This window comes from Stegodyphus dumicola, chromosome 4 (assembly GCF_044657685.1).
Source record: "Stegodyphus dumicola isolate Sdum_Otavi_A_Nest chromosome 4, ASM4465768v1".
Classification (NCBI taxonomy): domain Eukaryota; kingdom Metazoa; phylum Arthropoda; class Arachnida; order Araneae; family Eresidae; genus Stegodyphus; species Stegodyphus dumicola.
The window spans coordinates 5,632,778-5,645,618 of record NC_140771.1 but is presented as its reverse complement, the minus strand read 5'-3'; the positions used below and the strand labels follow the sequence as shown (position 1 = coordinate 5,645,618).

Here is a 12,841-nt window from a genome sequence, read left to right as displayed (position 1 = left end):
TTAATATATAACAAACTTATTAGAGACTGGAAAAATTTGTGGGATATCTCTGAAAGAAACAAAAACTATCTAAAATGTTTAAAAATTAGCAATAAATGCGAATTTTAGGAGATATAGATGTCATTCAAATTCTCACTGCACATAGAAGGTTCCCTGCTTACTTAAAAAAGTTCCACCTCCAGGAAAATGATATATGCAAAATTTGTAATGAATTGGGCGATTCAAAGCATTTCGTCGAGGACTGTTGCCTGACTGGAAGTGTGAGAAGATAATATAAATTTGCGACGTTTGAGGATTTATTTAGTTACTATAAATCGTTTAGAAAATTTGCAAGAGATATCATGCAAACTGTGAATGAGAATAAGAAGAATATTGGTATCCAGAATATAACAAAGCAGAAAATCATACAGAAAACAGAAATAATTGAAGTAACTTATAAATTTAAAGGGAATATTGATAATATGAAGAAGATTTGAATAATAATAACTAATTGAAAGTAAAATTTATTAAGATTTTAAACTTAGGAAAAAACACAGAAATGGAAACACCACATCAATATATTATTTCACTGAAAGTGTTTGGAATGTATGTATCTGTTTTGTTTTTTTTTTGTTTTTTTTTTTGTTTTTTTTTTTTTAGCTTTTATGTTCGTTTTGTTTTGGATGTTTATTAAGTTTGTTATGTGTTAAACTTTTTTTTAATGTTTTGTGGCTTGGCCTGTCCCCTCATAGTCATATGGCAGTTTTCGCGTGCTAGGTGGGCTAGGGCAGTACCTCCTATATACGAAGCCAAGCCTCTAGGGTTGCTTGAACGGTCTGACGTCATCTAAGACGTCATTCCTACCATCTTCCTCGTGGCAAAGAATGAAAGAATATACTTCGGTGTCGTAGCGTAGTGAACTGACTGTTGTTTGAAAGTGTAGTGTGCTCTAATAGAACATTTTTCATTTAAATTACTTTATTTATTTTTTATTATGCCACATAAATGCTGTGTTGAAACATGCAAAGGAAATTATAAGAATGGCCCGAAGGTGGCTGTATTTAGTTTTCCTACGGAAGAACAACTGAGAAAACAATGGATTTGGAACTGCAAACGAAAAGATGGATTCAAGCCTACGAAACATTCAAAGGTAAGCATGCATTTCATTTTTAAATTAGAAAATTCCTGAAAGATTAATGTCATTGAAAGATACATGACTTGAAAATGCGAAAACAAAAAATTCTCAATGCAAGGGAAATAATTTACTAAAGTTCCATTGCATTCAACCATAGAAAATAAAACGAAGTTTTAATTACTTTCTATACAAGCATAGTTATATATTTATTTACTAGGCAGAAATTTCTCTTATCCCATTATGAATGAGTATTATTAATGAATTCTTTCAGTAATTTATATTTTCGGCGTCGGGATCTTTATAACACGCACATTGATTTGGGATTGATTAATCTTTCAGGAATTTATGTTATACAGAGCTTATACTGAATTTTAAAGTGATTATAAAATGGACCCTTTTCTCAATAACTAGTCAATAGAAAATCCACCAACCTTATAAAGTTCATATTATAACTTTAAGTAGATAAATATAAAATGCTTCAAGTCGTAATTTTAAAGCCGTTAATTTAAAGTTGTTTTAGATATAAGTATTTAACTGTTTGGGTATACTATTTCTTTTGATTTAGATAAGTCTCGTTCCACCTATTTTATTTTTATTTTTTTTTCTTTTTAAAACTGAATGTATGCAATGCCCCTTTATTATATGCTAGGAGCATTTGAGAATGCATTTTGCTCGTAACTCATGTGAACAGGAAATTAATGCTAATTATGCAATGTTCTAAACTTTATTAATTCTAAAATCCTTAAAAAAATTATGAAATATATGTAAAAGAAAACAATCGTATAAATGGACTAGTTTTGACAGTAATTATTTTAATTTCTGGAATAAGTTACAAGGTGTTTAAATTAAACTGTCTTGTTCAAATAATATTGCCTAAGATTGTAAGCTTACTAGTTTTCATTACATGTTAGCATAAATCCTAATTAGCCTATTAAATTGTTTCATGCACACACACATCTATAAAAGTACGAGTTTCTTATGCCAATAACACCTACCTTGTTACAGTGGTTCACTTGCTACTGGCAGTAAGTTCTTGTGGGCTTGAAATTTACATTAATTTCTTATCTAAAAACACTTATATAAGGGGTTTTGTTTATTTATACTTGTTGCAGTGGAATATGAAAATGTTTCATTGTATTAATAAGTTATATAACTTTTAAAATTTTTGAAAAAAGTTAAGAAAATTATATGGAAAATAAGCAATCTAGTGAGCCTTCCACAGTAATATAATGTCAAACACGATTGATGAATGTGAATATTTCACTCCAAAATTACATAAGAATAGCCTAAAATATTTAATTACTGCAAATAAACTGTTAAATATACAAATTCTTGTTTTTTTCTTTGTGTATCATATTTTAGCACTTATACATGTTTTCAATAATTCAAGAAAAATGAATTTTTTTAATGACTAATGATGTTTTATGCTCTTAAATATAAACATTCATAGGCACACAAGTAAATTTGTACTTCTGGTTGTGAACATATCATTTGTAAAAATGTTTAGAAAAAGAGCCAGTAACTTTATATTTGAATGGTACGAATGAATGTGGTTAATCTTATTCTTATCCATCAACTGATGGTTAATCTTATTCTTTTTATAACTGTATTATCACCATTTTGAATGTAATTCCATAACCAAGTGTTGTTTTCAAATAACTGAAGAAAGAAATATTTAGGATGTAGCAATTATATATACATGAGCAATTGTATGTTACCTGAGGATGTATCAATTAAATATTACTTATGTTATATGCATTTGACATATGACAACAAACATGTGCTAATTATTTGCACTTTTCAAAACTTTATGACAGCATCCATGGCTCTTTTTAGCCCAAAAGAGTTAATAGTTTTGTTTTAAGATTTTGCATTATTCACTCTAAATGGCTGCATCACTTTTTTGCGTTGGGCACTTTAAATGGCTATATCTCTTCAAATTGTTACCATCCAAACATTATCGCCCTGTATTATTTTTAAAGAAATTAAATGATGAACGTTTTCCACAACGGTAACCCTTCCCTTAAGCAGATAGCTCTTGAGTGATTTGCCATGATTAAATAAAAATAAAATAAAACCCTTATTAGACTGTGCATGTATTTAAAGGATGGCGAATGCTTACGATTTTATAATTGTTTAACCTTTTGTTTATTTATTATGTTTATTTATTTGTTCTTTTTCATATTAAAAGGTGTGTGAACTTCACTTCAAGCAAGAGGATGTTCTGAGGCGAACTGAATTCTTTGATGAGAAAACTGGAAAGAAGATCATTATACCATTGTCATATCCTCGTTTAAAGAATGGTGCAATTCCAAGTCTGTTTCCTGATGGTCCGAGTCATCTTAGTTCCAGTGTTTCATCAAGGGAATCACCAGAGCATAAAAGACTCAAAAGAGAACAAGATGCACTCGAAAAAGCCTTAGCCTGTAGCTTAGCTGAAAAGGAAGAGTATGAACGAAAACAAATGTTTTATAATTTAGATGAACTAAAAATTTGTTTTAATACTGTGAATTTACCAGATAACTGGATAGTTATACACAGGCCTATACATACTATGATTCTTAATATTTCTAATGACAATCATCCAAGAATTCTAAAATCATTATTTATTGATTGTAATTTGAATATATCTGTAGCAATTAAAAATATACCTATTAAATCACTGAAGCAATATGTAATCCCATCAAAAATTAACAACCTTAAAGATCTTTTAAGTATTTTAGAGAAATTAGACCTATTTGCCTCAAATGATTCATCTGAAGACAGTATTCAAAATTATTTACAAATTGTAAATGAATTAATGACAATTTTAAAAGAGAAAATTCCACATAAAAACAATGAAATAAATTTTCTCGTTGAGCAACTATCAAACTTGAATTCAGAAAAACAACAATATAGGTATTCTGCAGACTTTCTAATATTTTCCACTTTACTTCACACAATTTCACCACATGCATATAATTTTATTCGAAATTCAGAAAATATTATTATGCCTCATCCACGGACCATTCAGAAAATTTTTTCAGATTTTAATATATATCCAATAAATGAACAATACAACCAAAAGTTCCTAAGCTACATAAAATTTAAATTTCAAGAACTATCAGAAAAAGATCTGCTTGTTATTTTAATGATTGATGAAATTCATCTAAATCAAGCATTTGATTATAAAGGTGGTAATTTGTGTGGAATGGCATATAATTGCAAAAATGCTGCATCTAGTGCATATGTTTTCATGATTCGCAGCCTATTATCTGTTTATAAGGATGTTGTACATATTTTGCCGGTGAAAACACTTAGTGCGGATAATTTGTATATTTATATTAAAAAAATTGTTGTGGGATTAGAAAATATTGGGTTTAAAATTATTGCTATTGTCACTGACAATAATTCGATTAATAAAAAGGCTATGTCTCTGTTTTCCGAACCACCTAAAGTTAGTATTGTTTATCAAAACCCTGTTGACAAATCTAGGCCAATGTTTTTTATTATTAATACAGTGCATATTTTAAAATGCATTAGAAATAACTGGATAAATCAAAAAAATAATAATCAGAGTATGTTTTTCCCAAGTTTTGATGATGCTTCACATATTGAAACTGCATGTTTTTCTTGTATTAAAAAATTACATGAATCTGAAACTGGTAAGTTATTAAAGTATGCTTATGGTCTGACAATAAAAGCTCTATATCCAACTAACTTAGAAAAACAAAGTGTAAAGCTTGCATTGCAGATTTTTAATGATAATGTTGTTGAAGCATTATTTTCTTTTGGGCAGCAGAAAGAAATAATAAATTTCCAAGAAACTGGAAACTTTATTAAAATAATAAACACATGGTGGTCAATTGTAAATGTGAAATCTATTTTTAAAGGGGTTCATAAAAATAATGTATTTGAAACACCTTTCACTGTGGCAGAAAATGATGAAAAATATGTTTTTATGAATAACTTTTTGAATTGGCTAGATAGTTGGAAAAATTTGAATTTAACCTCTGGTTGCCTAACCAAAGAAACTCACTTTGCAGTATACCATACAACGTATGCTTTAATTGAGATATCAAGGTATTGTATAAATGAGTTGGGTTTTAAATACCTTTTACTTGGAAAAATACAAACAGATATGTTAGAGGCTAGATTTGGTAAGTACAGGTAACTGGCTGGAGCTCACCATAATATTTCTATCAGACAGGTTTATGAAATAGAGGGTAAACTAAGACTTCAGAGTACATTACCAACCCTAATAAATTCTTCAAAATTTGGAAATACTCCTCTTCATGTATCTGATTTTAAAGACACTGAAGAACAAACTTTTGATGACACTGATGTACAAACATTCATAGATGAAATAACAGTTGAAGATAGTGATATACACGACATAAAATTGTATGTACCTATTTTGACTTATATAGCTGGATATTGCTGTTATAGTATGCTAAAAAAGTTAAAATGTGATGTATGTAAATCCAATATTACTATTGATAAGGAGTTAGCTTTAGAAAACGATGAAAATATTCATTCATGGATTAAGGTTTTTGATAGAGGTCTTATGTATCCTCATCCTGATATTTTACATGCTGTTATATACAATTTTATTGTTGTTAAGAAACTTATTTCAGATGAATATGAGCAAAAATTTTTATTTTCGGCAAATCCACGAGTTACAGTGTGTAAAATTACTCTAAATTTACTTCATGAAATTTTTTTTTAGAGTTGAATGACTGTCCTAAACTTCATGACCCTCAAATTATTTTGAAAAACATCATACAAGCATCAACGAATATTTTTCTAAATAATTACTGCAAAAAGTTGAATGATAATCTTTTAAGTAACAATTTAAATAAGCAACGGAAATTGAAAACATTAAAAAAATAATTTATGCATACAGCAGAAATGACATATACTATGTTTATAAGTTAGTAAACTTTATAAAATAAGATAGTGACACTAATCTATTGTTTCTTTTTATCTTCAGACTTAATTTGTAATTCATTTTATCTAAATGAATATTTTTTGCAGAATGTAGATAGTATGTTAAATAAAAAAATAGTGCTTTTTCTATTTGTGTTGTGAAATCTTTACCAACTCTTTCAAAATGCATGCACACACACACACAAAAAAGCATTTGTAATAGATAACTAATTATGACAGTAAAGTGCTAAAGTTGTTAAGTCTCTTATATAATATCATTTTGTGCAAAATAGGTGTATTTATTGTAAACTAGAGAAATATTGATTTTTGAAGATAAAATACTTTGCCAATTAATATTACTATTGTTTAGATTTTGAAATCAGTATCTTGCAATTTTTTAATATTTTAATTGAAGCAGACATGTTTATTACATTAATTTTACACTGTAAGAAGAAAATAAATACAATTTGTTTTTACCTACAATTCCATATGAGTCATTTTTATAGATATTCATGCATTTTTATAGAGGAAATTCACTGTATTCTTATACAATATTTTCATTGTAATACATGCTAAATTCTGTCAAAACTAAAATTAAATACTTTGGAATTAAAATTTCTAATGATGTGGTTGTACATATACAGGGGAAAACTTATCAAAAATAAATTGAGTAAAAAAATATTTTTAATCCTTCCCAGCTGTAAGGCTTCATGCAGTTATACTAAACTATTTTGATATTAAAAAGACTTAACTGTAATAAAAAATAAGTAGCATCAAGTTACATAAATAAATAGTCATCCCACCCTTTTTCCCACTGTAGTATGCAATGCCATTTCCTATTACTTCCAGTTATAAATTTACTGGTACAAAAAATTCAGGCCAAAAAAAAAAAAAAATAAATAAAATCCTTTTTATATGTTTTGCATCCTAATTGTGTTGCTTTCCTTTAATAAAAATCTGAATTATTTTGAAAATTTTAATCTTACTTTACATCTTAACAATCAGGCTATATTTATTTTCATTTCTAATAGGAAAATACATAAAACTTGTTATTCTTTCAATTCTAAGAATTGAGGACATTTGATCTATTTAGATGTTTTAAAAGTTCCTACTGATTACCCTGATAAAAATTCCAGTAAATACATATATAAACTTCATATTTATCATTTGCTAAAAAATTCTCAAATAAGTTACAATGAAATGCTTTCAGGAACAAAAATTTACAAGTTACAAAAAAAAATTATATGCACATAATTAGACAAAAGGGGTGTTACAAACATTTAACAATAAGAATGAAACATAAGAATTTTGAATTCCTAGCAAGTGTCAAGTTTGTTGAATTTTTACAATTTTTCTTTTTTTTATTATTGGGGAAGATGCAGTTATGTATTCTCAAATAATGATCTAATTTAAAATGCCTAAATATATGAAATGTTTTGCTACCGTATTTTAAAACTACCAATGAATAAATATTGATAGATGCTAAAAAATAGTATTTTTCAAATCATTCTCCAGGTTTCTCATCTGTTAAGAAATTCAGTCCCACACTGAAGTGAAAAAAAAGCGGAAAATGACTAAACAATTATGTGTAAATTTGTATTTATGAGAAACAGAAAATGCCGTTAAAAATTGATTAAAATTAATTTAAGGATTTTTAGTGTTAATCAATTGTAAACTTGCTTAATTATGCGTTATCCTCTTTGTTAAGGAAGAAAATATTTAATAAAATATATATTCTTCAGAAAGCAAACCAGCATCAGCCAGATATTCAGTATATATTTATTACTACTAATCTGAAGTATGTTGAATTAATTTCTTTACTATACTGTTATTATTTTAAGCATAAAAATATATAAGGAAAGTAAGGTTAGGTATTTGAAATTAGAAAATGCAGTCGATGAAATCAAATCGGAATATATATATTTGCACACACACACATATATATATATATTTAAAACCAAACGATATAGTAAGCCTTATGCAAGGAAATAAAAACTACTTTTCATTTTCTCTCCTCTTAAAGGAATAACAGCGATAAGTGGTTTCATGTGGCAACCATGCTTTCTGTACATAAGGACGACTTTAGTGACGTAGTGTGCGGCGTGCCGTGGCTTCGTTTATAGGAGGTACTGGCTAGGGGGGGCCAGTGCTTAGAATTAACTAACTAACTAACTAACCTAAAGCCACCAAATTTTGAATAACTTTGTACTCCACCCGAACATGTGCATCTGGAAGCCCGAATTTTGAATTTCGAATTTTATACTTCATATTTTGTAAAACTTTAATGAATTTTTGATTAACAAATTCAACGATTTGAAAGCGAGCAGTGGCAAAACTGTACGGAATAAAATATTTTTGCCTTCACTACGCGAGACTGTCGACCGGAAATTCTAAAGATATGCTGTTTTTAAATATTTTGTAATTTTCCTGCTGAACTGAAGTTTATGTCACGTAAGAGTGAAGAATGGGATATCTAATACATCAAATTAACAGACGAAAGGTTAATAATAAAAAAACATAAGAAAAATGTTTGGTAAGAACTCCTATCAGAAAACTGAACATTCACATGATAAACACACTGCTGAAAGGCTGAAAAAATAGAAAAACGTTTGCTAACATGGCGTCGAGAATTCTAAACATATCCTGCTGTGCTACACTTAAAATATTTGTAATTTTACTGTTCCATCGTGTATGGCGTAGAGCGAAGAAAATGGTGCTTAATAATAAAGCTAGCAGGAGTGAATGTAATAGCACACCGGTCAGCGATAGCATAAAAAACCTTAACAAATCCTAATCTGAACTCTTTCGGATCTTTTTTAGCTTGAAAATAGCACTTTGAGGCGTTTCACTATAAACAGCGAATCAACTTTTTAAATTGTTGCCACTAAATTATCGCCTTGTATTATATATAACAAAGAATCTACACGAATGTATGTATATTTCTCGCATTAACTACGCTACCTAGAGTCAACAAATTTTGAATAACATATTCCTCCGCTAGAGCACAAGATCCTTGATGCACGAATTGGAATTGCGAATTTGTTTTATTGTTTATATTATATTTTGTAAAACTTTAACGAATTACTGATTAAAAAACTCAACAGTTTCAAAGCCAGCAATGGCAACATTGTGGGGAATAATGTACTTTTATCTTTAGCCCTCGAGACTGTCAAACGAAAATTCTAAAGATATGCTGCTTTAAAATTTTGTAAATATTGCAAAGAGGAGGCAATCTAATTGATAAAAATGGGAAATATTTCAAAAAGAATTATAACGATGTACAAATGACCATGGTCTACGTGCAAGATAAAGTTAGATTCGCTGTCCTGTACGCAAACCCTAACCTCAGTACCGATCATATACTCGATGCCATTTTCCGGACTTTGGAATAGGACGAAGAATGTAAAACGATTTTGGCCTGTGATTTCAATGTCCGCGTAGTAAATTGAAGTAAAACATACGAAAAAGTGAAATATATATTGTTACGAATTTTGTATAATTGTATATAATTTTATTAAAATGGTAAGTGAAATTCTAGAATATTTTGCATAATGTAACGTGCCGTAAAAATAAGATACAGGGGCAAGTTTATAAGATATTTTCTCTCTCTTTTCTACATGCCTCCGTGGTGTAACGGTCAGCACGCTTGACGCGTATTCAAGAGACCCGAGGCATTCGAGGGCATTGCTTATTTTTCATCTCTCCTGCTTCGAAAATACCTAATAAATCTACAGTGGCGCCCGAACTAAAAAAGGTGAAGGATGATGATTCTCCACCACCAGTATTTGGCGGTTGGGTCCCCTAATTCCCAGTCACCCTTTAAAAGGGGTGAGTATATAAGATATTTCTCCCGCCTTCTTAGCATGCCTTCGTGCTGTAGTGGTCAATACGCTCGACGCGTATTCGAGAGGTCCGTGGTTCGAGTCCCGGCGAGGGCATTGAACATTTTTCACTTTCTCTCGCTTTCAAAACTACCTAAAGTCTCTAGAAGTTTATTTAACATTGAGTTAAATAACTATTTCGCTAAACGGGTGAGACTGCTTGCTTTGGTGACTAATTTTTGTTCCCAAATTTGGCGAGAAATCGCCCAACATTGCCAAACTTGGGCGCCATTTTGGTCCGGTTCCTTTATAAGTGTAATGGATATTATAATTGAATAACTAGAATTGATCCATGTATGTAACTGTAACCGTACCCGGTCCTCTTATGCCTTCCAGTAATTTCGTCGGAAGCACTAGAGATTTCTGGGACGGTGTATTGCGAGATTTCCGTAGGGGCTTCACCCTTTTAGATCGGAATTTACGCCTGTACCTTTTCAATTTATTTATTACTTATTCTTTGACTTCATATAATATGCAAGTTAATTGCAGTATCATACTGTTAAAAACTGTATCACTTTCTATACTAGGTAACAGGGAAAAAAGTTTTATTATCACAGTAGCAAACAAAATTATTGCTACAAATATTCATCGCACTTTATTCTGTATCATAATTACACAGAACTTATTCGAGACTAACATGATAAGGTTTTGAGTAAAAATCAGTGCGAACTGCTTTAAAGTTAATAGAACACTTTTGTCGTCCAAAGGGGCTTTCTCACTTGAGGGACTGTACTTTTCATTTTGCGATTTTGCGTTGAATCACTATAAATGTCCGTTTCACTTTTCAAACTGTTGCCACTCAATGTTAGAGTCTTGCATTGTATTTGAAGAAATTAAATAATGAAGAATCTGCATAAATGTAGGTATGTTTCTCGCATTGCGATAAAACAACGGTTCCTAGAGCCATCCAGGTTTGAAAAACGTAATCCTCCTGCGAATATGGACATCTGGAAGCCCAAATTTGAAACTTGGAAATTGTTTTATGATCGATTTCATATTTTCTAAACCTTTAACGAATTTTTTATTGACAAACTCAAGGATTTCAAAGTGAACCATGGCAACGTTGTACATAAAAAGCATTTTAATCTCCGGCGCAGAGACTGTGTATCGGAAATTCTAAAGATATGCCCAATTTAAAACTATTTTGCGATATTGCTCTTGAACTGAATTTTATGGTTTAAGTGCAAAGAACATGATATTTAATAAATAAAGGTAACACACAAAATGTTAAATAAAAACGCCCTTTGGACGTAATTTAAAATCTGAAACCTTTCACATTTCTCTTTTTCTCTTTCCTTTCCTTTTTGTTTTCCCCTTTAAGTCCAAAGGGAAGTCCAAAGGGTCCCTGAAGAACTATTGTTTTCATTTTGCAATTTTGCGTTGAATCACTATAAATATCCGTTTCACTTTTTCACTTTCCAAACTGTTGCCACCCAGTGTTAGAGTCCTGTATTATATTTGAAGAAATTAAACAATGAAAAATCTGCGTAAATGTATGTATGTTTCTCGCACTGTGATAAAACAACGGTACCTAGACCCGTCGAATTTTGAATGACGTAATCCTCCTGCGAATATGGGCATGTGGAAGCCCAAATTTAAAATTTGTTTTATTATCGATTTCATATTTTGTAAAACTTTAGCGAATTTTTGAGTAACAAAGTAACAATTTTATGGTTTAAGTGCGAAGAACTTGCTATTTAATAAATAAGAATAACATACAAAACGTTAAAAAAAGCCCCTTTGGACGTCATTTAAAATCTGAAACCTTTCAGTTTTTTTTTTTTTTTTTTTTTTTTTTTTTAGTGATATAATATTTTTCTTTTGTGATAAATTTTTGTTTTGCTTCCCTCCATCATTTAAAGAACCTGCTAATTATTTTCCTCTTAATGACTTTTAAAAATAAATGACTCTAATCCTCATTAAAGATGAGATATTCGTTTATTTATCTTTGACCGAAGTTTGCCCTTGTCTGCGCTTTCAAGGCCCACCTCATTTGAAAACAGTGGGACGAATTTATGGAGTCCTTAGTGAGTATATTCGACTACTATCAGGTTGCCAAAAATTAAGTGCTAAACATTCAACGTGCGAATAGCATTAAAGGCTGAAGTTTATTTTGATATCTGCGGAAAATATGATAATCATGATATGACCGACGATCTATCTCTAGCTCGACTCAGTGACCCGATGAAAAGTGATCCGCGTTCTGATGACCCCGCTACCTATCACCACAGCTTTTTTAATCAGAAAGATTTACGACGACTGCTTTTCTCAGTGTACTTTATGTGCTTGGTGTTAAATGATAGCCCTGGGGAAGATGTCTGGGTATCTCCGATCAGATATCACAAGGAGCACACAAGATTTTGAACACGTCTCCTTCATAAGTGGAATGACTGACGAGAAAGGTTCCAGTTTCTTCCTAACAAATGGAATAGAAATTGAAATTGAAAATTGAACTATTTGAAATGAGATATTTGTTTCTAATCGTACGTAAGACGAAACAATTGTCTCTAATCATACGTAATTCAAAGGCTGTTGCCACCTTTTTTCAGACGATTTTGCTTTGCCATAAAAAAATCCTCTGCTCAGAAATTTTTGTTTGACTGAAGATATCGCCAAGTTTGCAACAGTTTTGGCGACTAACTTTTGTAGACAAATTTGCCGATAAATCGCCAAAAAAAGCCAAACTTAGCAACCATTCAAAGACATTTCGGTCGAGTCCCTGTATCACCGTAATTGGTATCATAATTGAAGAACTGGCATTGATTTCATATGTAACTGTAAATGTAATTCGGCCCTCAATTGTCTTTCAGTAATTTCGAGAAGTACTAAAAATATCTCTGCGGCCGGGTGAAAAAATATAAAAAACCCCAGTCATTATAATTATTATTATTTACGTGTTCCGCATATAAGGCACTACACGGAAGGGAGGAATGCCTTC

The 12,841-nt window shown here is 30.5% G+C and overlaps 1 protein-coding gene across 1 annotated transcript; it reads left to right on the top strand.

Moving 5' to 3' along the window:
- The first annotated feature begins 850 nt into the window (after nucleotides 1-850).
- Nucleotides 851-12,355, top strand: LOC146997470 (uncharacterized). Its single transcript, XM_085814249.1, has 3 exons — nucleotides 851-1,129; nucleotides 3,306-4,671; nucleotides 12,207-12,355. Exons 1-3 carry the CDS (start codon nucleotides 974-976, stop codon nucleotides 12,353-12,355), a joined length of 1,671 nt encoding a protein of 556 aa, XP_085670375.1. The 5' UTR covers nucleotides 851-973.
- The last annotated feature ends 486 nt before the right edge of the window (nucleotides 12,356-12,841 follow it).

What these genes read in the sequence shown, in the direction of transcription:
- LOC146997470 (XM_085814249.1), top strand. Translation starts at nt 974, where the DNA reads ATGCCACATAAATGCTGTGTTGAAACATGCAAAGGAAATTATAAGAAT. An exon ending in AGCCTACGAAACATTCAAAG is followed by an intron (nt 1,130 to 3,305) that starts GTAAGCATGCAT and finishes TCATATTAAAAG; the next exon opens with GTGTGTGAACTTCACTTCAA. An exon ending in TCAAAAAAATAATAATCAGA is followed by an intron (nt 4,672 to 12,206) that starts GTATGTTTTTCC and finishes GTTAAATGATAG; the next exon opens with CCCTGGGGAAGATGTCTGGG.